General features: G+C 51.2%; 11 protein-coding genes across 11 annotated transcripts; 6 read left to right on the forward strand and 5 right to left on the reverse strand.

Annotated features, from left to right (window-relative positions):
• Positions 1-781: 781 nt before the first annotated feature.
• On the forward strand, positions 782-1885 carry P153DRAFT_379433 (uncharacterized protein; the record flags this gene model as incomplete). The annotated part of the gene is made up of 3 exons (XM_033669870.1): positions 782-965; positions 1034-1764; positions 1820-1885. 3 exons carry the CDS (start codon positions 782-784, stop codon positions 1883-1885), a joined length of 981 nt encoding a protein of 326 aa, XP_033519245.1.
• Positions 1886-2159: 274 nt separating this feature from the next.
• P153DRAFT_390322 (uncharacterized protein) lies at positions 2160-2516 on the reverse strand (the record flags this gene model as incomplete). Its single annotated transcript, XM_033670914.1, has 2 exons — positions 2160-2315; positions 2421-2516. 2 exons carry the CDS (start codon positions 2514-2516, stop codon positions 2160-2162), a joined length of 252 nt encoding a protein of 83 aa, XP_033519246.1.
• A 991-nt stretch (positions 2517-3507) lies between these two features.
• On the reverse strand, positions 3508-4725 carry P153DRAFT_379435 (lytic polysaccharide monooxygenase; the record flags this gene model as incomplete). The annotated part of the gene is made up of 1 exon (XM_033669871.1): positions 3508-4725. The coding sequence occupies one exon, from the start codon at positions 4723-4725 to the stop codon at positions 3508-3510; it is 1218 nt and encodes a 405-aa protein (XP_033519247.1).
• Positions 4726-7731: 3006 nt separating this feature from the next.
• Positions 7732-9289, forward strand: P153DRAFT_129129 (3-isopropylmalate dehydrogenase). The gene is made up of 7 exons (XM_033662033.1): positions 7732-7830; positions 7882-7901; positions 7956-7976; positions 8026-8091; positions 8144-8239; positions 8287-8914; positions 8962-9289. The coding sequence occupies exons 1-7, from the start codon at positions 7800-7802 to the stop codon at positions 9195-9197; spliced, it is 1098 nt and encodes a 365-aa protein (XP_033519248.1). The 5' UTR covers positions 7732-7799; the 3' UTR covers positions 9198-9289.
• Positions 9290-9380: 91 nt separating this feature from the next.
• On the reverse strand, positions 9381-10820 carry P153DRAFT_301537 (kynureninase; the record flags this gene model as incomplete). The annotated part of the gene is made up of 1 exon (XM_033664387.1): positions 9381-10820. One exon carries the CDS (start codon positions 10818-10820, stop codon positions 9381-9383), a length of 1440 nt encoding a protein of 479 aa, XP_033519249.1.
• A 477-nt stretch (positions 10821-11297) lies between these two features.
• Positions 11298-12617, forward strand: P153DRAFT_390326 (Indoleamine 2,3-dioxygenase; the record flags this gene model as incomplete). The annotated part of the gene is made up of 2 exons (XM_033670915.1): positions 11298-11606; positions 11667-12617. The coding sequence occupies 2 exons, from the start codon at positions 11298-11300 to the stop codon at positions 12615-12617; spliced, it is 1260 nt and encodes a 419-aa protein (XP_033519250.1).
• Positions 12618-12640: 23 nt separating this feature from the next.
• P153DRAFT_400929 (uncharacterized protein) lies at positions 12641-15058 on the reverse strand (the record flags this gene model as incomplete). The annotated part of the gene is made up of 3 exons (XM_033671864.1): positions 13940-15058; positions 13229-13886; positions 12641-13178 (listed from the first exon to the last, which is right to left on the reverse strand). The coding sequence occupies exons 1-3, from the start codon at positions 14853-14855 to the stop codon at positions 12641-12643; spliced, it is 2112 nt and encodes a 703-aa protein (XP_033519251.1). The 5' UTR covers positions 14856-15058.
• Positions 15059-15931: 873 nt separating this feature from the next.
• P153DRAFT_400930 (uncharacterized protein) lies at positions 15932-16750 on the forward strand (the record flags this gene model as incomplete). Its single annotated transcript, XM_033671865.1, has 2 exons — positions 15932-16081; positions 16139-16750. 2 exons carry the CDS (start codon positions 15932-15934, stop codon positions 16748-16750), a joined length of 762 nt encoding a protein of 253 aa, XP_033519252.1.
• Positions 16751-17325: 575 nt separating this feature from the next.
• Positions 17326-18888, forward strand: P153DRAFT_370760 (uncharacterized protein). Its single transcript, XM_033669109.1, has 3 exons — positions 17326-17668; positions 17729-18190; positions 18246-18888. The coding sequence occupies exons 1-3, from the start codon at positions 17434-17436 to the stop codon at positions 18764-18766; spliced, it is 1218 nt and encodes a 405-aa protein (XP_033519253.1). The 5' UTR covers positions 17326-17433; the 3' UTR covers positions 18767-18888.
• Positions 18889-19226: 338 nt separating this feature from the next.
• P153DRAFT_390330 (uncharacterized protein) lies at positions 19227-20861 on the reverse strand (the record flags this gene model as incomplete). Its single annotated transcript, XM_033670916.1, has 1 exon — positions 19227-20861. The coding sequence occupies one exon, from the start codon at positions 20859-20861 to the stop codon at positions 19227-19229; it is 1635 nt and encodes a 544-aa protein (XP_033519254.1).
• A 931-nt stretch (positions 20862-21792) lies between these two features.
• On the forward strand, positions 21793-23181 carry P153DRAFT_370762 (ribosomal protein S13). The gene is made up of 4 exons (XM_033669110.1): positions 21793-21976; positions 22115-22139; positions 22473-22678; positions 22728-23181. Exons 1-4 carry the CDS (start codon positions 21973-21975, stop codon positions 22958-22960), a joined length of 468 nt encoding a protein of 155 aa, XP_033519255.1. The 5' UTR covers positions 21793-21972; the 3' UTR covers positions 22961-23181.
• The last annotated feature ends 271 nt before the right edge of the window (positions 23182-23452 follow it).

A 23452-nucleotide genomic window follows, 5' to 3' on the forward strand; every position in this document is an offset into this window, starting at 1 on the left:
ACACCTTTCGCAGCCTTACGCACAGCCCTACGCCAGCAGAAACGGCTCGCGCGCTTGGACTATCAAAGTGTGAAGAGCTAGTGAGATTGTGTACCACATTCCTTCAAATATCAGGCGCATGGAAAGAAAGGGTAGTTCTGCCTTCGATTGTGCCTTGGACGCTTTGTAGTGATGGAATGGAAGTTCGGTTTCGTCAATTTGGCGGGGTCGACTGTGGCCGCTTCCGGCTGCAGGGTACCAGGAAATGGTTCCTACAAACCATGCAATGGTTCGGTTGGAGTTGATTATGTCGCAATCGAGAAGCAAGGATGTATGGCTTACTAGGTGGGGCTGAGTCTACAACCAAGTATTGAGGCGGAGTGATAGTCTCTGGGCAAGAACATCAAGGCGCAATTATTATTTTATTCACGACATCATTCGCCGAGATTTCTTTGATAATACGCTATGTTACTCATACCTCGTACAAGGCAGAATAGTAGGCTCATCTTAGATACATTGTACGTAGAAGGCCTGATCAAAGTCATGTGGGTATAAAAGCTACAGCGAACCATGGGACATCTCACTTGATACTGTAATATGCTCACGAGAGCTTTCACGCTGGATCCGTGTTTGCATTGCCCGTACTAGGTTCAATAAAAGATTGTTTGCTATTTCCCGCTTCAATGTCCTTTCCTCTTACCACACCTCATCTCGACAACGCATACTCAAACGACACCGACCCTCCACTAAAACCTCGAGGCTCTACGAAAAGACGTTGCAAATATTGATCTAGGAGTCTAACATGTTCAGCGGCCTCAAGAGAAAGCTCACTAAACGCTCAGCGAACTCGACGAGTGACGCAACTACGAGGAGCGTGAACACGACTGCCACTTCACCTACAGGTTCGAAAAGTAGAGGTCTTGGTTCTGCGTCTTCTCCAAACAGCAATCCCTTTGCTTCATCGTCACCTGCTACACGAAGACCACGTATGTAGAGCGAGCGAAACTCCTGAATGTGCGTCGGCATGACCGTAACACTGCTAATTCCTCCATAGATAGCTCAACTATGAATCCCTTTGGCTCTCCCAGCGATGCCCCTCCTGCCTACACTTCCGATGCCGGCCTGCAGCCTGCCATGGGCGCATATCGCCCCGCCTCCACCGCTTCCTCCGCAGTCGACGACCCCTATGCCTTCCTCAAAACCTTTGATACGATTTTCCTAATCGACGACTCAGGCTCTATGGCTGGTCGATCCTGGCACGAAACCGAAACCGCTCTTGAGACCATCACGCCAATATGCACCGCCCGCGACGCCGATGGAATTGACCTGTACTTCTTCAACCACCCAGATTCCCCGCTATACAAGAACGTCACATCTGCATCGACGATAATTGAGATCTTCCAGAGCGTGCAGCCGAGCGGGGCGACGCCGACAGGCCAGCGTCTCAACCAGATCATGAAGCCATACTTGAAGGAGTACGAGAAGAACCCCGAGACTACGAAACCCATCAATATCATCGTCATCACGGACGGGGAGCCAACTGATGATGTTGAGTCTCCGATCATATCTGCTGCGAAGAAATTAGATAAATTGGAGGCACCGGCTTGGCAGGTGGGCATTCAGTTCTTTCAGGTGGGCAAGGAGATTGGCGCGCGGGAGCACCTCAAGCAGCTTGATGATGGGCTGAAAGAGATCTCTGGCGATGACGAGTTGAGGGATATTGTGGATACGGTGCCGTTCACTGGGGAGGGTGATGCGGAGCTGACAGCCGTGGGTATTATGAAGGTAAGTAACTGATTGGAAGATCCTATCACGACCACATCACTAAAACGTGTCACAGGTTGTACTTGGAAGTGTGAATCGGCGATTGGATCGTAACTCGAAGGAGGTGCATCGAAAAGCGTGAGGGTTTCAGTCCGGGTGCAAATACGTTTGGCGTTCACAGGGTGGTCAAGGGAGGCACTATTGTTTTCCATTCCCAGCACGGCGTTGGCGGCAAACTAGTTTAGACGTCTCGATTATCTTTCCTAATAGATTACGTTGCTGAACACCGGGTATCATCGCTCCTCAAACTCTATGTTAATAGCACAGTCTGGATGGCTTCACATCCATATTACCCCCCAAAACCCCCTCGTGATAATGTAGCCTGGAGGTCTCCAGCCCCCAATCTCCTGCCCCCCTCAAATCTCCATCCTCATCCAGTCGTCCCCCACAATACTCTTCCCCGCCCTCGTCTCGAAGAACAGCCTCTGCGCCGCTTGCCGCTCCCGGAGACTCAACCGGCGTTTCCGCAGCTTGCCCTTGAAATCCCTGGTGTAGGAAAACTTTTGCTCGCCCTGAAGAGAGTTAGCTGTTGTCTTTCTAATATCTCGGGAGGGAAAAAGGGGACTGGTAGAGAGAAACCCGAAGAGAAGAAATCATAAGACGGAAATGTAACTTACAATTATCGCCCAGATGAACTGCTCCTGCGGGTTCATCGCCTTGTAGTACGCTGGCTTTGCGACGGGAGGAGACGTCATCCAGCGGATTTGTAGCATTTTTTCCGAAGCCTGAGTGTGTTTTTGGCTTGGAACAGTGGTGTTGTGGCGGAGACAACGGTGGGTGCGCTGGATGTGGGATGGTGATGGAGATTGAATTTGGCAGGAGAATAGAGAGGCGAGTTAAGTTTTTATATTCTAGTGCGAATTTGTGTGTTCGGGGTTTGCATCGAGGGGATTCTGGGATCCAGTGGTAGCGAGCCAGAAATGGCCTTTGGGGACCATTGAACCACAGTTGACCATATATTTTGCGGCGATCTTACATCATGGTACTAGTTGCTTTGATTAGTCTTTCGCATATTTTTGGTTTGAAGGGTGGTACTCGGGTCTTGGTGACTAAAAGTTTACATTTGCTTGTTGCCTGGTTGGTTGAAAGTATATGGAGGTGTACTGTGTGTGGTGGTAGAATTCGGTACTGATCACAAGGGGCAAAAGATTATGACAAGAGGTACTCACCAAGAGTACAGCCGACTTGCAAGTGCTCAGTCAGCCTCGCCGTGTTCTCCATTCCTCGATCGAAACCACATCACCACGTGTTTACGCCATCACTTGCAATGTTTTTGAATGATATGATGATTCCTTTGTTCAGGAGAAAGTGTATCCTTCTGGATTCCTTGTGTTGTATATACGCCTTTTTCCTTTCCCAGACTGTTTCCCAGTCATGACCTGAGTGACGCGGATGATGAACCCAAGCCCTCCCCCCAAATGTTGTAACCATAAAGACGAGTTGCAGGGCAAATGCACACTGCAGAGCTCGCGTCACCCAAGGTGTGACAATGCGAAAAGTGACAGGTACCAAGTCACAAAGTGTAACCTGGACCCCATAAAGAAAAGAACAAAGAGTTCGCGTCCATGCGCGAATAAACCAGAGAAGAGAAAAAATTGTTAACGAGAGAAAAGAAGGGGTATGTAACAAAAACGCAAATGTGTGGCACCATGCCGATGCTCCATAGATCATGCGAGCAGCATCAAGCTAACTCGTTACGCCACCCTAGTACATGTCACATTCCATCATCTTAATAGGGTACTCGCCCTTGCCATCGACAACACCGCAAGAGAAATCCCAACCGATTTCGAAGGTGTCACTCTCCGGGTTCCTTGCCTTAGCGCTAGGAGCGCAGTCGGCGTCGGAGGTGAAGTATGAGACCTCCATGGAAGGCGCGGAGTCCCAGTCGCAGCCAGAGACGCGCTTCTGGAGCGAGCGCCTGTGCATACGAAGGGCCTTGCGCTCAACGGACGCACGGGTAGTTTCAGATGAATCGCAAGAGTTGCAAACGCAGCTGGCGGAGAGGGAGTCTTCTTGGCCACCACGGCACTCGCACTTGCAGCCATCCACGATAGACCACTTGGAACGCTTTTGCTTGTTTTGGGACTGGTCCCAGGATGATGTTGGGCGCGGTCGGTGACTGCGGGATGCACGGGTAGTCGTAGCTGACTCCTCCTCTTCCTCCTCTTCAGGGGCCGCAGTAGGTTCGGTGACATAAGAGGTGACGACTTGTGTAACAGTCACGACCGGAGTATCCTCATCTGGCACAGTGGGGGCATCCGCTGACTGAGTAGGTTCTTCAGGCGCTGTGTAAACAGCTGACGTCTTCGAGGGCTCCTGGGACTGGACTGCTGATGTCTCTGAGGGCGTTTGAGACTGGACTGGGCTACTGCTGCCAGAGCCAGCACCGATCTTGACCTTGGAACATCCCATGAAAGACTCATGCTCACGGTTCAACCAGATCCATCCGAACAAAGCGTCGCCCTCAGGCATGCCAGTAGGAACCTTGAAGTCGAAGGTCTGCACGTCAGGAGATCCGTCCAAGCCGTGGGGGCAGTTGCCGTTGTATGAAGCAGCAACCTTCCAGGTATCGCCTCTATCAGTAGAGAACCCAACTTGACATGAGCCGCCGGAGTGAGTTCCACCGGGTGCTACGGGATCGTACGTGTAGTCGGACATCTGCCAGTAGGCATCTTGACCGGCCTCCCAGGTGACTTGGGCTTCCTCGGTGTCGTAGAGGTCAAGATGACCACGGCAAAGGCCGGGGCTGGGCGCGATGTGCTGATCGTCGCAGCATCCAAGGGGGAAGTTGAACTCCAGGTCGACAGTCGTGGTCAAAGGGTTCGCCTCCTTTGCTCCACCAAGAGGCGGTGGGTACCAGAGCGACATGTGAGCTTGAGCTACGCCAGCCAGGGCGAGCAGAGAGAATGCGTTCGTGTACATTTTGATGGTAAAGAGTGCGTGATTGTTCAAGAGATTTTTGGGTATCAAGCAAGAGATGGAAAAACCTTAAGTACGAAAGATTGTGAATGAAGGACGTCTCTTGTGTGCACAATTCAGTCAGTTGACGATGTCGTTGAAGTCGATTCACAACGTAAAGCAAGGTTGTGTAAAGGCGTAAGGACTGATACAGCGGTAAGGGAGCTGAAAGAAGGAAAGCGACCCTGCGCTTTCGAACACAAAGGAGTGAATGTAGAACGTAGAAGGGAAAAAGACGAAGGCTAGCTTGTCACGAGAGAATGTGTGCCACGGAAAGTGATGCCTGGTCCCATATGAGCGGCATGCTGCTTATAAGCTGTCTCCAGATGAAGGCTCTAAGACATTCCGACGGCCTTGACAGCGTCTCCGTGTCAGTTCGTCTAGAACCAGCGCCCAAAGGCCGTTGTGCGACCCGCGTGGTGCTGTGCCTCTAGCGGTAGGTCCGGAAGTGCGGCCCCTAGATTGAGCCACGACCAATATCAGCGAAGAACGCCTTCGTACCTGCAGGGACGGACTCGGGCGCCGTGTTTCGAAACGGGCGAGACGCGGGTATGTGGCGGCTCGAGGCACTTGTAGTCATCTTCTCTGTCTTCTTGGCCAGCCACTCTCTATGTGTTTCAACCCTTACGCTTTTAGGTCTGGATCGGCGCCTGACTCTCACGCATGTCATCAAGCGACACTGCATCAACCTCATCTGGAGATCCTCCGTCCTTTTCTCGCTTTGGAAAGACCAGCAAAGAACAAAAAAACGGCCTGTTTGATCGCCGGGAAATCCAGCTTTGTCAACGCTAGTTTTCCTTACGTTCCGAGCGTGGCTGTCAAATTTGTAGAGTACTTCATAGCCGGGTGTGATATCGATAAGCCGTGACCCACTTATATATCCTCCACTTGTGTGGAGACAGCTACGCATCTTCGTCGCCTGAATACCTCATCTGCTAAAGACACTTCGGACCGCGGTTACATCTCCAAAGTAACATCGTCGCTTAAGTTGGGCATCGCTCCACACGCCAGGGGTCAAGTTCTTACCCCTCCAATGCCGAATGCACCCTTCTCCATCAAGACCTTGATGTAGTAATGTCGAGCAATACACGAACATGCCACATCTGCATGGGCAGAGCTGAGGGTGGCTGCCGTTTCCCTCCCTGCCCACGGCTGCAGGGGGGGTTTCAGGGAACTTCTTTCACCAAACGCCCGTCCGCCACCAAGACATAACGTTGCCTCGCCTCTAAGCTCAGCGAGTAGTATGCTTTCTCTTAGCTAACACACTTAATCACAAAAGCCATCAACTTTGAAGACAAACGGCACAGTAATAGAGTTCATTTCAAAACATGGCTTACTTGGCTCTAACCGGCTCCCCATCTCCACTCTGGTTTGTCGAAAGAGTTCCGCGGGACAACTTCACGTTATGTATATTTTCCATGAAAATGCGACGTTTAATCTACAGCTTTCTAGATGCTCTTTAAGCGCTTTCTATTCAAAACACTGAGCAATGCCTAGATGGAGCCATTTCTATCATTCGTCATTACTCTGGATCAGACTTACATTCCTCACATTAAACAACTTCTCATCTACCCACACTTTACAACTCTCCTACCATACACCGAAACATCGTCTCCGCCCAATCTACTATCAGCTCTTATTTCCCCAATTTGCCACAACCAGCACATCCATGACCTACGCCTCCGCATCCTAGAACAGCCCTACAGACTGCCAAGCATCCAACCGCCCGAATCGAACGAGAGCGTTTCACCCGGCTACCCACCTAAGCCTTCTATAGGCAGCCCTTGGTTGCACGTGCCCCCATCTAGAACGCCAAATTTGTGACAGGGAGGCATACCCTTGCTGTCGCTCTGGCGGATGATCGGATCCTCAAATCCAGAGATCTTTGGGTCTTCGGTTAGATTTTCGAGACATGACATACCAGGTATCTTTGGTCAGGGGGCGTAGAATCAAGGGCTGGTCGGTGTGATGACAAACTTTGGTATTTTGTGGGGTGCGTATATGTGCGCCTCCCCCTTGATTTTGTGTCAGTTCTTTGGTTGGGAGATTTGCTCAGCGTCTTCTGCACGTTCGTTCGCTGGCTTTTGGAAATTGTGAAAGACCTTCATTTGCATACACTTCAGGTGGCTTGCCTTGCTGCTGGAAGAGGACCGCGCGCTGTCTTTTTACTATTGTGTGTTATTCTCGACTTGTCATCGCGACAGTGAGGCTTGCGACACGACTTTCCGATAATCGCGCACAGGTCGGTACCCGAAAAGACGACCAAACCCATCGTTGCGACTAGTCTGATTCATATGAGAATTTGTACTCACTTCTCGTCCATGATCCTAACAGTCGCTTCTCTTCCCCACCATTTCATATCTCGTTTCCAGAGTCCTCCATCTGCCATCATCTGTCTCGCGATGGACAAAGCAGTACAATCAACCACCAAGTCGTGTTTAAAGGCCTCCTCGATTACATGAAAAAGCTAAACAAAAACATCGTCATCTGGATTTCACTTGCGTCATGACGAGCGGTTGATACTCCTGGGAGAGTTAGTTCAATGCTCCAATTGCTGCTTAGCAGACTGAATACTACATTAATTGTATTCTTCTGTTGCGTCGTCCATGGTATAGATTCACAGTCACGGATTGGACTAATGGATTTATAAGGGTCTCACTTTCGTGCTATGTATCGAAGTCCTTCATGCTTTTAGGCAATGTTTCATTCTTTTCTCGATTGTTTATCTTGGAGAAGGTCAAGTTCAAGCCTACATCCACGCTCTTGTTACAAACCTGACGACCTGGAAGTGACATTACGCGCGACATCGGCGTCGGAGCTTGCCCATATACAGGACGAGCGAAATCGGTGTTTCCAGTCAACAAAGTTCATAGTTTGCAAAAGACGTAACTGAAGCGGTTGCGGAGGGTGCTCGGTGGTGTGTTATGAGCTCCGAAGTCGGCGCGTGCGGGGATCGTGGGGTAGCTTTTGCAAGTCTCTAGAAATGTTTTGAGCGCGCCACTTCTTCACGCAGCGTTTTACATACACAAGCTATAATCATGCCTTCATTTAACATTGTTGTTCTCGGCGGTGAGTTTTTTGTGCCACTAATAACATAGAAGATTGACTGACGGTACATAGGTGACGGTGTGGGACCTGAGGTAAACAGCTCTGTAACTCATCCTCAACGCAAAAGGCTTACAAGAGACATATAGGTTGTTGCGGAAGCAATCAAGGTATGATGCGATATTATGTTGTTGAAGAGTACATGCTGACAGGTCCAAGGTACTCAAGGTAGTCGAGAAGCACACAGATGTGTCGTTCAACTTCAACGACCAGCTCTTCGGCGGCGTAAGTCCAGCTATGACGCATCCACGCACCCACGACGCCCTAACAATCTCAGGCCTCAATAGACGCACACAACGATCCCCTCACAGACGCAACCCTCTCCGCATGTAAATCCGCAGACGCCATCATCCTCGGCGCCGTCGGCGGCCCGGTACGCATTCCCTTCCACATGCACCCATCCCAACTAACATCGAATAGAAATGGGGCACAGGCGCCGTACGTCCTGAGGCAGGTATCCTCAAGCTCCGCAAGGAATTGGGCACCTTCGGCAACCTACGTCCATGCTTCTTCGCCTCGGAATCGCTCGTCGAGTCATCCCCTCTCAAGGCCGACAACGTGCGTGGCGTAAACTTCAACATCATCCGCGAACTCACCGGCGGCATATACTTTGGCGAGCGCAAAGAGGAGGATGGTGACGGCCATGCCTGGGACACGGAGCCCTACAGTGTCCACGAGATCGAGCGCGTGGTGCGCCTAGCCGGCTCCCTGGCGAGCGTCGAGGACCCGCCCGTGCCTGTATGGAGTCTGGACAAGGCAAACGTGCTGGCGACGTCGAGGCTGTGGCGGAAGACATTTGAGAGGATCATGAAGGACGAGTTCCCGAATCTCAAGTCCGGCACTCATCTCATCGACTCGGCCGCTATGCTCATGATCAAGAACCCCCGTGCGTTGAACGGCGTCGTGGTCACGAGCAATTTGTTCGGCGACATCATCAGCGACGAGGCGAGTGTTATCCCCGGGAGTTTGGGACTGTTGCCCAGCGCCAGTTTGGGCGGCATCCCGGATGGGAAGACGAAGCTTAATGGCATTTACGAGCCTATTCACGGTATGTTGCAACTCTTTTTTTGTTAAGCATCTTCTGACATTCTATAGGATCTGCACCCGATATCGCCGGTAAGGGAATCGTTAACCCCGTCGCGACTGTGCTGTCGATGAGCATGATGTTCAAGTACTCGCTCTGCCTGCCTGAGCTTGCCCTCAAGATCGACGAGGCAACGAGGATCACAATCGACAAGGGCGTCAGGACAAAGGACATCGGTGGCGAGTCGACGACAAGTCAAGTCGGTGATGCGATAGCTGCTGAGCTGGAGACTCTGTTGAAGAAGTAGGCTCATACAGAGAGAAAATAACATGCAAAAAGAAGTTTTGCGATGAAGAATTCCGTGTTTGAACAGAAAATTATGGTATTTACAAAATGTAACTCTACTTGTCAAGTTCTCCTCCAATATATACAATACTCATATCTATGCATTCATAATCTCGTGTCCTCGTCTCAGTTCATCGAACTTCACTCATGGCTGCGCATCACTCTTCGGCTTCAACGCCTGCTCGAAGATCTGCATAAACCTGCACACATCGCTAAATGTGTTGTACAGCGGCGCCGGCGCCACACGAATGATGCCTGGCTTCCTCTTGTCGCAAATCACACTGTTCTTCTCAAGCGCCGCGCTCACATCCTCCATGAGATCTTCCTGCAGCAGAACGCTGAGCTGCGCACCGCGGAAGCGCGGGTCCGACGGGGAGATAATCTTAATCGGCGCCTCCCCATCCTTAGTATTGCGGGACGCGATTTCCGCGAGGAGGTGTTCAGCATAAGCCGTAAGAAGCAGACTCTTTGACCTCAAATCCGCCATTTTTGTTTTCGAGAAGACGCTCAGTGAGCCCGCAAGACACGTGAGGTCGACGATACTAGGGTTTGAGACCTGGAAGCCCTGGGCGCCAGGTGTGGGCTTGAAGTTGTTGTCCATGAGGAAGCGCGAGCTCTTGTCGTGGCCGTACCAGCCCTTTAGCCCGACGTTGCGCCCGTTGTCGCCGTGCTTCTCGTGCACAAAAGCGGCGGCCACGGCGCCGGCGCCGGAGTTCATGTACTTGTACGTGCACCAGCAGGCAAAGTCGACGTCCCAGTCGTGCAGCTTCAGCTCGACGTTGCCCGCAGCGTGCGCCAGGTCCCAGCCGATGGTGATGTTGTGTTTGCGCGCGTGGGCGGTGATGGTGGGGATGTCGAGGAGCTGGCCTGTGTAGTATTGGATGCCTGGGAGCAGGATGAGGGCCAGTTCGTCGACGTTCTCGTCGATGATGCGCATGATGTTGGCCGTCGTCATTATGTAGCCCTCGTCTGGCGCGACGGTCAACATGGACGTCTTGGGATCGCGTCCATGCCATTCGATTTGAGACTCGATGACGTACCAGTCGCTGGGGAATGGTCGCCATTCGCACATGATCTTGTGTTTCTTGTCCGTGGGCTTGTAGAACGCGGCCAGCATGAGGTGTAGGTTGATAGTCAATGTGTTCATGGCGACGATTTCACTGGCTTTTGCGCCTACAATGTCGCACATGCGCTCCGAGCACAGGTTGGCCAGATCTTGGTACGGTGTTAGGGGTGAATCCTCGAATTTTGTAAAGTGACCTCCGACGGCGATGGAACCCCATGTTTTGAGGTACGCGTTCAAGTGTTCGCCTACCGCTTTGGGTTGGAGACCAAGGGAGTTGCCACAGAAGTAGATGCTCTCATCTTCGGGGCCTGATGCTGATGCTGCTGTCTTTTCATCGTCTGCTAGTGTTTTGCGTCCAACTTGGGCTTTTGTAGGCACTAGGAACTCTTTCCGGAATGTCTTCAGGATATCCTCATTGCTGTTGTCTAGAGATTGTGCAAAGTCGAGTGTGTCCGCATTGGAGGGGAATTCCGGCTTCTGGCCCTGACGAAGCTTGTTGATAGCGCTGGTTGCGTCCATCGTGACGTAGGTTGATATGCTCAATGCTCGATGTGTGGCAAAGTGTGTGGTGTGGGGAGGTTGTAGTGGCGATGTGTGAATGTTTGATTAGATTGAAGTCGTTAGAGTTGATGTGTGGATGTGTAAGTAATGGCATCAGACAAAGCCTTATGTATTTCGCTCAGTACGTTTGAATTTGCCAGTTGCATCATTGATTCATCCGACAGTGGCTGAGATAAGTACCTTCCCAATCCGTACATCCGACGAACCATCCGACACATCTTCCGTCCCGATGCGACTTTTCCTCGCCAACACCACGCCAATACGATTTCAAAATGATAACCTGATCAAAACGTACGTCAAAGCGGACGCGATGACTGTGCGCAATCCGAGTCAAAGCGGTACCGTCCGTGATGAAAAGGCAATGTATTCCCTCAATATCATCGCATCCGTCCGCCAAACTTTCTCGACCAACCGCAACGAACTCCGTTTTTCACCATGAGCCCTCACAAAATTGATATTTTGCCTTCACCTGCAGCCCTCTCGTCATATGGCATCTCAAAAAATGGCTTTTTGCCCGCGGATGCACCTCTTAGTAGGTTACCACACGACTACTATCAGCCATGGGAAAACATCATGAAAGACTTGCCGGTTCTCATTGAGAAACAGCAGATTAGACAGCGCATAGATGAATTGCCTACCCTCGATACTTTGCATCTGGACAGCGAAGCAGAATGGCAGCGAGCCTACTCAATGCTTGCTGTTTTTACACAAGGATATGTTTGGACAGGGCCAGAGCCATCAGAGGTAAGTTGCTGGTTTGGGATGTGGCATCATAGGATCCTCGGTTGCTAACGCGATATACAGCGACTACCTCCTGCAATTTCAATCCCCTTCCTGGAAATTGCCGAGCGTCTTGAGGTGCATCCCATCGCAACATATGCCGCGTTGAATCTATGGAACTGGAAGCCACTCGAGGAGGGCGCAGATCTCACGCAACCAGAGAACATGGTGGCAGTTCATACAGCGACCGGTACCGACGACGAATCATGGTTCTTGATCATTTCGAATGCCATGGAGGCCAGAGCAGGGCTATTAATCCATGGAATGTTAGCAGCCATGGAAGCAGTCGAGCGCAACGATTTGCCAACGATCATCTATGGCCTAGAGTACTTCAAACAGAGTATGGTGGAGATTGGAAAACTTCTGGAACGTATGGATGAGCGATGCAACCCCCAAGTGTTCTACCACACAATTAGACCATTCTTGGCGGGTAGTATGAACATGGAAGCTGCAGGTCTGCCAAATGGTGTATTCTATGACGAGGGTGAGGGGAAAGGATCCTGGAGAAAGTACCGCGGCGGCAGCAACGGGCAGAGCTCACTGCTACAATTCTGCGATGCCGTACTCTCAGTCAACCATTCCCGGTGCGGTGGCTTCCACGCAGAGATGCGCCGCTATATGCCAGGCCCACATGCCAGGTTTTTGGACGACATCGAGGCTATCGCAAATATCCGCAGTTATGTCGACAACCACCAGGATAACACCGAGCTCCTCGCAGCCTTTAACGAAGCAGTCGCAGCTCTCAGTGGGTTCCGTGACAAGCACATCGCTCTGGTAACCAGATACATCATAATACCTAGTCGCATGGCCAAACCAGCACACAACATCAAACGCACAGATATCGCTTCGGCATCTACTAAGATATCGTCGGAGAAGGGACAAACACTGGAACTAAGGGGCACCGGAGGCACTAAGCTGATTCCATTCTTACGAACATCGAGGGATGAGACCAGTGAGACCGCAGTCGCCCGTTGAACTCTACACCTTGAAGGAGAGATCTAGAGGAAGCCACCACCCATATGCTGGTTATACATGGGAAAGAGCGGTATGTCGGCGATAGATGCGCCGTCCAGGGTGTGAGTCCCAGGCTGAAGGAAATCCTGTAGGCCCTGGTCATTTTCGCTGGGCCACGGTAATGCGAAGAAGTCTGCATCAAAGATGGCCCATTCGGGAGGAGCCCTAGCAGAAGTGTTATCCTGTTCCGGGGCAGTGGAGGTAAAAGGCTCAACGATGGAAAGAGAGCGGATGTTTTCTAGCTCGCGAGGCCGGCTCTCAGGATGAGAGGGTAGTAGACCGAATAGTGATGAAGAAGCTTGCTTCCTTTGTGAGCGCAAATGAAGCTCCCTCTTCTTGGCATGTGTGATTGTAGTTTTCAACAGTGCTTGGACAATGACAGAGTATTGCTGAGCGTGCGGATCGACTTTGCCAAAGTAGTCTAAGCAGCGAATCGATGCTCTGCAGTCGTCTTCAAACTCCAAACCTGAGCGACCTAGGACGCCGACCGCTAAAACGAGTGAGGTAGTAAATAGCCACGAACTATTATGTGATTAGTTAGCACTAGATCTGATGGCCGTTGTTTGACTTACACTATAAGTGGCATTCTGAGAGGCATCTTGCCAGTTTGAATCACAGTTTGCAGAGTCTCCACGAACGAGGCAGCAGCTTCAAGCGCAGCGTCTGCATACTTTCGTTTCTCCTGATGTTCACCCTGAGTGCCTCCACCTTTCAGAGAAGCACCCAAATACTCGTACAGCTCATAGATCAAGAACGGCCTCGTCAGCAGCATGATGCCATAGAAGTAAGAACATAGTGTAGAACAAGCGCCAACAGCTTCTTCCCGTGAGGAACTACCAAGGTGGGAACGAGCAGTGGCATTGGAAAGGAGCTGCAGCCAATTCGATGCCCAGTTTTTGAGCTGATGAGAAACATAACTGGCGATGCGTAGCGATATTCGCTTACGAGAGTAAACCTCAACCACAACGCGCTCGATGATCATGAATATTTGCACACTCGCGTCAAGCATGTGAAAAGTCAAGTCGCTGTTCATGTCTGTGATGTTGTACTTGACTGTACAGTCTACGTTTGATGTAGATGGTGGCCGACCCAGTAGATTACTGATGAGCTGATCCACTACGCGGAGACTCTTCCAGATGCGGTCTCTCATAGTTCTGATCGGTTCTCCCAAAGAAGCGTTGACCTCGGTCCGATGAAGGCCAATTGCGTAGGCAGTACGGGCGGCCAGAGCTGGGAGAAGTATGAGCAGAATTTCCAGGAAACTTTGATGAATCCCAGCTTACAAAAGTACAGATACGCGCCATTCGGCTGGAATGCTCGAAGCATGAAGATGGCAACCAGTGCAAAGCCCTGCACTGTCGAGACATTCATACTGGCACAGAGATGTGTGGTCAGGATATCCCTCGCATGATTGAACCATGCGTTTGCTTTTGATTCGTCTTTTTCTTGTGCACCGATGGCAAGCACAAGGAAGAAAACTGCAGTTGCAGCATCACTCGAGCGTGGAGTGTGCCCACTCGCCCAAGTTTCCATATCAACCAGCAGCTCTTCTTGTTCGAAAAGATGAACGAGACCGCTGGTAACCACGGCATATGCCTCCACCAAGGACTGAACCTCGTGCGGAGCTACGGCAAGATACTGATATTGATCGGTCGGTTCGGAGCGAGCAACTTCTATCATGGAGTCCCGAGAAGCATGCATTGGGAGTCCTTCCGCGTCGACTTCAGACGCAATGAGATGCCTAACAGTCTGTAGGAATGAAAGGGGCGCACAATCACCAATGAAGATGACTTTTCCTTGAGCATCGCACAGAATGCGACCCTCCAGAGGTACAGCTGTGTCTTCAGGATGATCATCTCTACTGACAGTGGGGGAAAGAGAGGCTCCGATACCAGTAATTTCCTCGGAATTTCTCGGCCTGCGTGAGAGACCTTCACTGCGGGCCCTATCTGGAGAAACCCGTTGGGTAGAATTCCCAGGCCTTTGTTCTGGGTTGTTCGGAGTGTTACCAGCAGAACGCGCCTGGCCACGGATCTTTGGAGCGGTGAAGGTGCACCCATCCGCAAGGTGCTTCCGCTGGCAATAACCGCATGGTTGCTCGCCGTCGCATTTGACCTTCCGTTGCTTGCAGAGATCGCATGCTGCTGTGACACGCTCTAACCGACGTCGCTTCTGTGGGGGAGCAGGATCCGAGTTCATGTCAACGATGACACCAGTATTTCGTGGTCGTTGATAAGGAATTCAAGACCCAAGGCGAAAGCATGCAAATGCAAAACAAACAACCAACAATAGCCCTCACGCTGTGATACCAGACGTGAGGTACCTTCTTGCTTCTAGATTCCCGACCCTGCTATCGCGTGTAGGAATTGGTGCTCATCAGTCGTGAAATTGTTCTTTCGGAGAGGCTAGCTGTCGGATGTAGATTTTTTGTTGATGGCCGAAGTCTAGAAGGAAAGACTCCGTTCCGTCGGACGCTCGGACTTCGTCGGCAATCTCTCGAGAGCTTTCGGCATTTGTATTCCAACACGACGTCAGCAATGAACGTGACATCTCGACAACATCAACACTTATATGCATGTCTGATCATGGTTGTGTTGTGAAATGCTCGATCCGAGGATAAGCCAGGTCAAAGTTACTTGAAACGATTCTCGAAAGGCATGATTCAAGCGAGCAGGATTGAGGCAACATGACTGCGAGATGGGTTCCTACGATACTGAGTTTTATGAAGAGTATCTGGAAAAGAGATGGAGACAAGGGGTTATAATCTCCAGACGTGAGGTACAAGAATGGCTTTAAGGTAAGGATATAACCCTTACAGGAACGGGGATCTTTCACTATCGAAGTGGTACCACACATCCGCCACAATGTCACACATAGCACACCCGTTGCGCAAGCGTACAAACAGGCGATAGACTTCCGTTACAGACGTACAGAGCGCACAAGCCCATATATTGTCCTATTAGGTACTATGGCGGGCAACAGGTACAACAATTCTGACTCCACTTCAACGTACATGTAATTCACCCTTACATACAGCAATTACTGAAATTGATATGCAATTCGGTTCATAATTCCTTTCCACTGTACTACTACAACACAGAAATCTGCCCATGTGTATCGGTGTACAAACAAATCTACTACTTTCATGTTACTTGACGAAGGATGACACAGTTCACACTCGGATGTACGTGATCATCTCATAGGGCAGTCTTTCGCATATCTCAACGCGAATCTTCCTTCCTCACCTCAAACGATCATTTCTCAACTGAGACACAATGACTTCCTACTCTTCCAATTGCACTTACGCCACTTTGTTCTTTCTCATGCTCAGTCTTTGCAATGCAACGCCAAATTTCTATATCATCACTGAGGCTAGACCCTTTCCCGACCCAACTCCACCACCTAATATCACCGATCCGAAACAGGTACATATTCTCTATCTTGACTTAGCAATGTAAACTCACCAACCCAACACCCTATAGTCCATGAGCTGGTGTTCCAGCGTGGCATCAGAATTCTGGGCCTCCTACTACCCAACAATGGCCAGCTCGATGACTTCATCATGGGCAAGTGCGCAAAGCGAAATCAACAAATTCGTCGCTACTGCAACGCACTCCATACCGCCCCAGATGACAGATATGGACACAGTGGCCATATACACCGAATCAGCTATGTCATGGTTCACAGCGCTTCCCGAGGATGTCCAGCGTGCTAAAATTCAAGAAGGGGAGGCGATGTATGTTATATGGCGAGCGTATATCCGTGGGTTGACCGAACGCCGTTCGAATGTATCTCACACGTCGACTGCGATTCCTTCAATTACCACAGACTGGTCTTCTGCGGCTTCAACAACCCCTTCGGACACACCTGTTGCAATGCCTACAACCAATCTGGACGCGGTGGGAGATGTCACTTCTTCTTCGACTGCGAGATTGGGTACGGTGATTATCACAAGAACTTTGGACGCATCGACGGAAACGCACCCCACAACTCAACCGAGCCCCACGGTTCAATCGGCGCTTGCTGGGAAGGATACTACGGGTATAGCTGCGGGTGTATTGGCGGGTGTTGCGGTCGTGGTCGCGTTCTTGTGAGGTGAGAGGCGAGTACCGGACTGTAATGTCTAGAGAAATGATGGTTGTTGGTGTGTTTCCACTTCTCTGCCTTGCCATGCATCGGGAGCAATTTGGGCTCAGTCTGTCGTGGCAAGTAATGAGTTTGTATGTAGCCTTGAGATTATACAGAGAGCGGATAACGTCTTAACGTTCAAATTGAATGGTGGCCGAGACGAATCGTTCAGTTATACCAAGCAGCTCTTGAATTATCGCCTGACCACCAGGTCTGTGTTTGATCATCAAATAAGTCATCAACAGAGCCGAGCAATGTATTCAGCCTTATTGTTGCTGGCCAAGCCATCAAAGTTGATGGAGTTGCTGGGTTCATGATTCATGACGGCCCATCGGCCGGGACATACGTCATGCATGGTTCCACGCCGAATTGAAGCATGTCGCAAGACCCCACCCGTGGAGCAATCACCCCTCTCTGTGCCAGCAGGATTAGGTAGCTCTTGTAAGCCCATAGTCACACCGGCTGTGCGCTCTTATAACAAGTCCACTATGCAGTTGCCCGCCTGCAACAACCTTCCGCCTTCCTACTCTCTGCCGCCGCCCGCTCCCCCACCACCATAGCATCGCGACCTGCATCAGACGGTCGAGTAATACTGTTCAGACACGCGCGCAGCATTATCATCGCATGATTGCGCGCTCGATCCGGAAGAATGGCTAAACAGTTCCTCGCGGACACCAACGGGTGGTTGTCGTTCAACCACAGCACCCCGGTCCTTTACATCACATCAGAAGACGAGGACTTTGACGTTGAGACAATGCGCGCATGGCGCGATGAAGGCTTCATTGTCAAGTACATACCTATGGGTAGCGGAGGGAAGCAATATGTGCAGACTCTCCACTCTCTGGGCGACAAGATGAGCATTGGAGAGCGATACGCAGTCGTAGGTATACAGAAAATACCCTTGTGCATCAATTTGCACTACATGTGCTGACCGATCTGCGCAGCCTTTGGTGATGCAGCGGCTATATGTCTAGATGTCTTCTCAGAACCCAAGACGTCGACATCGAAGCTCTGCTCCTTAATCGCATATTACCCTACTTCCATCCCCGATCCCAATCGTCGCTTCACTTCCTCATTTCGCGTATTGGTACATCTTGCGCAAGGCGCACATGGCAGCGAAGAATCTGTCGGAATCGCGCGACGCCCGGAAGTCTTGGGCATACAGGGAAAGCGGAAGATTGTGCAGAGGCGCATCACACGCGGGATAGGCGCCGGGGGTCTGCAGAGCAAGATCAACTACCCAGTCTTCACATACGAAGGCGTAGATGCCGGATTCGCCGAGCACGATCTAGACGAGTACGACGCGGTTGCAGATGCCATAGCCTGGAGTCGAAGCCTAAGCATGGTACGGCGAGGATTCGGTGCAGAAGTAAACCTCGAGCGCGTGTGGGACGAGAACGAAGAGCGTGCGCCACTCCCATCGCCTTTACCCAAACTCGACAATTGCTAAACCTACCTCAGAAAAATACCGCGGCGGAGACGTCACAAAACTCTTAGACACCTACGTCAACTCTCCGACCCCGTTCGTGAATTTCACCCCCACCATGACCGGTGGCCACGGCCGCCCCGAACTCAAGCGCTTCTACGCAGACTACTTCCTGACTTCCTCCCCTCCCTCGCTACACATGCGCCTCCTCAGCCGCACAATCGGCGTCGACCGCATCGTCGACGAACTATACATCCAGTTCAAGCACACATGCCAGATGCCGTGGATCCTGCCCGGCGTCAACCCCACGAACCAAAAAGTAGAGATTGTGGTCGTAAGCATTGTGGGCATGCGGGCGGGCAAGATTTGGCACGAGAGGGTGTACTGGGACCAGGCGAGTGTGCTGTTTCAGGTCGGTCTGCTGGATCCGGATCATGTTCCTGAGAAGTTTAAGAAGCAGGGGTTGGAGATGTTGCCTGTTAGTGGGAGTGAGGCTGCTAGGAAGATCATGGATGTTGAGAGTGAGGAGGCGAATGATATGATTGATGATTGGTAGATGAGTGACAGTGGAAGGAGGTATTCATGGCTGGAATCAGATATGTTGGATCGTGGGGAAATCTTAATTGTAGTCTATGGTCGCATATGGCAAATGATACCGAAGTAAAGCAGAACGATAGAGGAGAAGGAAAACCAAAGTGACGCCCTTGTTATGCCATGATCGTCAGCCCTCATTGGTACCTTTGCCTCATGACATGATACAGACCGTAAAACGTGAAAACTCCTTCGTGATCCACCGAGTTGAAATCATGAGTAAAAAGTGAAAGTAGCGTCTTTTCCAGACTATGTACGACCCAGTGACATAGATTCGAAGCGAACGTGTTTGTGCGGACAAGGATGAGTTCTATGGCCAATGACCGTGTGTGAAGGTAGGATGGTTATCGAAGTGGGGAATACAAAGCGACGTGTTCTGATGAAGCGACAGTAGTGAGTTGAGTCGATCGAATCTGAACAGAAAACTAAGACGATATACGACGTTCTCTTTCAGTCGGCCGAGATGGCGAGGAAGAGTATCGATGGTTTCCAAATGGCTCGCCCTGTTCAGGCGTGGGCAGCGGGAGTTGGACTTGCGACATAGAAGGCTCTGTGCCCACCAGTGTCATTGACTGGAGAGAGTAACGGTTGTCCGGCCGTTCTGTGACAATATTGATGTTCATCATTCCTCCACTTGCAGCAGGTTCCCACGAGGATCGAGCCCATGCTCTAGTCCAATCGGCCTGCTGCCAACCTGGAATAATACCGTGGACATTGGGTAGTGACAGGGGACGCGAGCCTGGTACTAGACCAGTTTGGGATGGAGTTTCCCGTACCGTTTGACGGGGCGTGGAGACGATAATAGTTCCTTCAGCTTCTGTAGTGTCCGAGATATCAATGTCATTCATGCTCAATGGACGGCCACGAAGACCGTCTGCCAACCCGAAGTGACTTCCAAGGCCAACAAATGATTGCTCGCGCGCGGCCGGTACCGGTGGAATGGATATCAATTCTGCTGGGTCCAAATCAGGTTGAGCGTTGGTGTTCTCCATTGTAGGATCCACCGCTGATAATCTGTATCCGGTGTGTCGAAGCTTGAACGACGTGAGTTGCTCCCGCATCCAAGCAACGCATTGTTCGAGGCTCATCTCCTTCAGCACGCTTCTGTCCAAACTCTTAAGGGATTCTAGAGCTTGTTCAGGGCTTGCTAAAGGACCGCAAGTACCGGGGTCATCAGACCTCGGCAGGCTTGCGTAAATTCTAGGTTCCGTGTTGTTCAGTTCATGACCTGCTAAAGATATTGAAGGTGTGACTATTGCGAGCCCGGGAGTTGCAGCAGCCGACGTCGAGTACGGAACAGGTGATTTTGCTTGTTCCTCAGGACTCCTTCGACGCCGTCCCGGTAATTTCAGCAGGCGTCCGAAACGTATGTTCTTTAACATTGGCAGTTTTTGTTGCAGACGCAAAAGCAGACGTGATTTTTTGTTGGCAACATACCCGTGGGATGGGGTGCGATATTCATCGGTTCGAGGAAAGATTGGACGGTTCAAAACCGGGACGTCGGTTTCGTTGCCAGTAAGGGGCCTGGATGGCGCGCGAGCGTTGGCTGATCGCACTCCTTGGGCACCATTGTGAACGGCTGACTGTCCGAATCCCTCACGAGACAGGCCAGTTGAAGGCGACTCCGGGATAGTTGCGAGACTGGGAGATGCGACTGCTGTTGCTGTGGTCGCGGATCTTACTAGGTTGATGAGAACAGAGCGAAACTCAGTCTTGATGGGATCAGGCTCGATAGTTTTGGTGGATATTAATGAGATCCGGGTGGAGTTGCGTTCCCCAAAGCCAAGCCATAGCCGGTGACAGTTATCGCAATGGACTTCACCAACGTGATCCGAGTCATTAGAGGCCTTGACCTGGATTTTGACAGCCTTGTGGCGATGGTGGCAACTTGGGCAGTTTCCACTAATGCCAAGGATCCAGGTACCTGGGGGAATCGGGTTTGCACTTGTTGTAGATAATGTTGTATTGCGTCTGGTCAGGTTGGCAGAAGGGTTATCGGCAGGGTCATTAGTGTGAGAAGGCCTTTCATCCGGAATGAACGAGAGGTCCTGGCTGGCCATTGTAGTGGAAGTCGGCCTCAATTGCAGCTATCAGCTGGACGGGAAGCTCCGCTGCCGGAGCTGAATGGCCGGGAAGAGACGTGGATGGACGCATAGGAAGGAACCGGTGAACATGCAAACGTGGATGTGAAAATGAAGATGCTTGTTGAATGGACACAATAGGATCAAGATCGAGATACAAGGCGTATTTGCAACTTTAGCTGCAGATGAGTCGGGATGATTAAACTGGTTCGTGAGGCTATGGGTGAATCAAGGTGGGGATGATTGAGTATATGAGCAAGACTATAGACAACAGCCTTGCGCTTGATCACAAACACTTAGTAGCTCAGGCTGTTACACCGCTTTGATAGTAGTGTTGGGGTGGCGCAGCGCATTGGCGAGCTAGCGATAAGACGTGGTGATGCCTGGGGCTGAAAGTAGAAATTGGTGATGGAGACGAATGATGGAAGATAGCGACAAAGATTGAGCTCATGTTCAGAAAGTCGAGAACTCGGCGTACGCTACATAAACAAATACACAAAATGAGAGAGACCTTGCAGAGGTACTCACCGTGGTGTCGCAACCTGTCCGTGGAAGAGCAGAGTACGGTATGAATTGTTTAGCGAGTCAGTGAGTGTGGCTGGCGCTGTATCATGTGCCTGATTTTGAAGGCAGCAGCATGGAGGACCTCACGAGCGTGTCGTATGTCGTCATGAATATGTCAATATCTGCTCGATCTGTGTTACTTCCCACAACTACGGAGTGTGTTGGAGAAGCAGGCAGCATTGTTGAGCTCCGATGGATGGATGCACAGCCCCCCTTGTTGTGCGGGTGGAGCTTGTCAGGCAGACTGCGAGCATTCAGGGGAAGGCGAAGTATACAGGGGAGTTTGCTGCAAGATTCTTTGCATTGCGCGAATGGCTGTGTACACAGTACTTGAATGTGTTGATGGTGTTTTGGCCAGAACTTTGGACGGATGACAATAATGGCTTAGTGCTGCACGGGCCATCGGCGAAGGAGAAACACCTCGCTCCGTGATGACTGCACGCACACTTGGCGTCGAAATCCATCATCCTCGCCCTTGTTAGAGCATCGACAACACCACATCTACGAGACTCGACCAACCGCCATCATGTGTGAGTACCCTGTCCCTGATGTGTTTCTGCGACCGTATCATTTATCCGGAAATGCCCTGCGGCATTTACTTAGATGAGGTTGCAGAGATGATATCGCGCATACTTGTGTTACAGTACAAAGAGACTGACATTAAACAGCGCTCGTCTCAGGAGAGAAGTCGAAGTACGTACCATCTGCAGTTCCTTTAGCGCTCAGGATTCATCTACCGCGCTCCCAATCATTGCCCTACGCCCCGCCTGGCGAACCGAATCTTTGCGATCACGACTCGCCTCTTCAATCAGACAGCATGTGTGGGGATGAGGGCACTCAGGAAGGAATATCATGGAGGCCTGAATAGAGCACCCGCGGGGAATAACGACCTAGAAGATCTCAGCATGCTGTCGTGGATTGAGGAATGCGGGTCGTGTCCGTGACTTGCATTGGTCTCGGGAGCGCGATGGATGGGACGCTGGGCTGGACGGATGTCTCAAAGAGCACGTCGCTGACCCGCCACAGCTTCCAGTACATCATCCGTTTGTTGAACACGAACGTCGATGGCAAGCAGAAGGTCATGTACGCCTTGACCAAGATAAAGGGTGTCGGTCGCCGATACTCCAACTTGGTCTGCAAGAAGGCCGATGTCGATCTTGGCAAGCGCGCTGGTGACCTCACCTCGGAAGAGCTTGAGCGCATTGTCACCATCATTCAGAACCCTCTGCAGTGTATGTGGCACCGTTTCCACGGCAAGAGCACGGGACTAACAGCTCGCAGACAAGATTCCCACCTGGTTCCTCAACAGGCAGCGTGACATCGTCGACGGCAAGAACAGCCAGACCCTGGCCAACGGTGTTGACAGCAAGCTCCGTGATGATCTCGAGCGCCTGAAGAAGATCCGTGCCCACCGTGGTCTCCGCCACTACTGGGGCCTCCGTGTCCGTGGTCAGCACTCCAAGACCACCGGTCGCCGCGGCCGAACCGTTGGTGTGTCGAAGAAGAAGGGATAAAGGTTTTCGCTGGCGCTGGGCAGCTCGGGCTTTGTGTGGGCTGGGAACAAGGCTTTTACGAAATGGGTGGTGCACTTATGGTGTTTTATCGAATGGCATTCAATGGCTTTCACGCTTACACTTCATACGGCTTTGCACGATATGGGACGGCGATGAAGGTCCGGCGGGGTAACGGTTGGCCATATTCAGCCTGTACCAAAAATCACACAATCTGATTCCGACTTGTTCAATCACGACGCCTCGACTGTGCTTATGTACAGGAACCCGCAATACTCCATGCTCCTTTTTTCATTCCGACAAATTACATACGCCAAGGTAGTTGATGATTGGCGAATTGCGCATGCCCACAATCTGAGCACCACGTCACTTCAAGTCGGTCGCATTCGCACATCATCCGGGCTTGTTTCAACCCTTGCGAGGGGTGTGATTTGTTTGAGAAAACCTGCTAACGAAACCAGTCTACGGCGGCTGTAACTTTGTTCTGAGCCTAAG

Source organism: Dothidotthia symphoricarpi, assembly GCF_010015815.1.
Source record: "Dothidotthia symphoricarpi CBS 119687 unplaced genomic scaffold P153scaffold_22, whole genome shotgun sequence".
NCBI lineage: Eukaryota > Fungi > Ascomycota > Dothideomycetes > Pleosporales > Dothidotthiaceae > Dothidotthia > Dothidotthia symphoricarpi.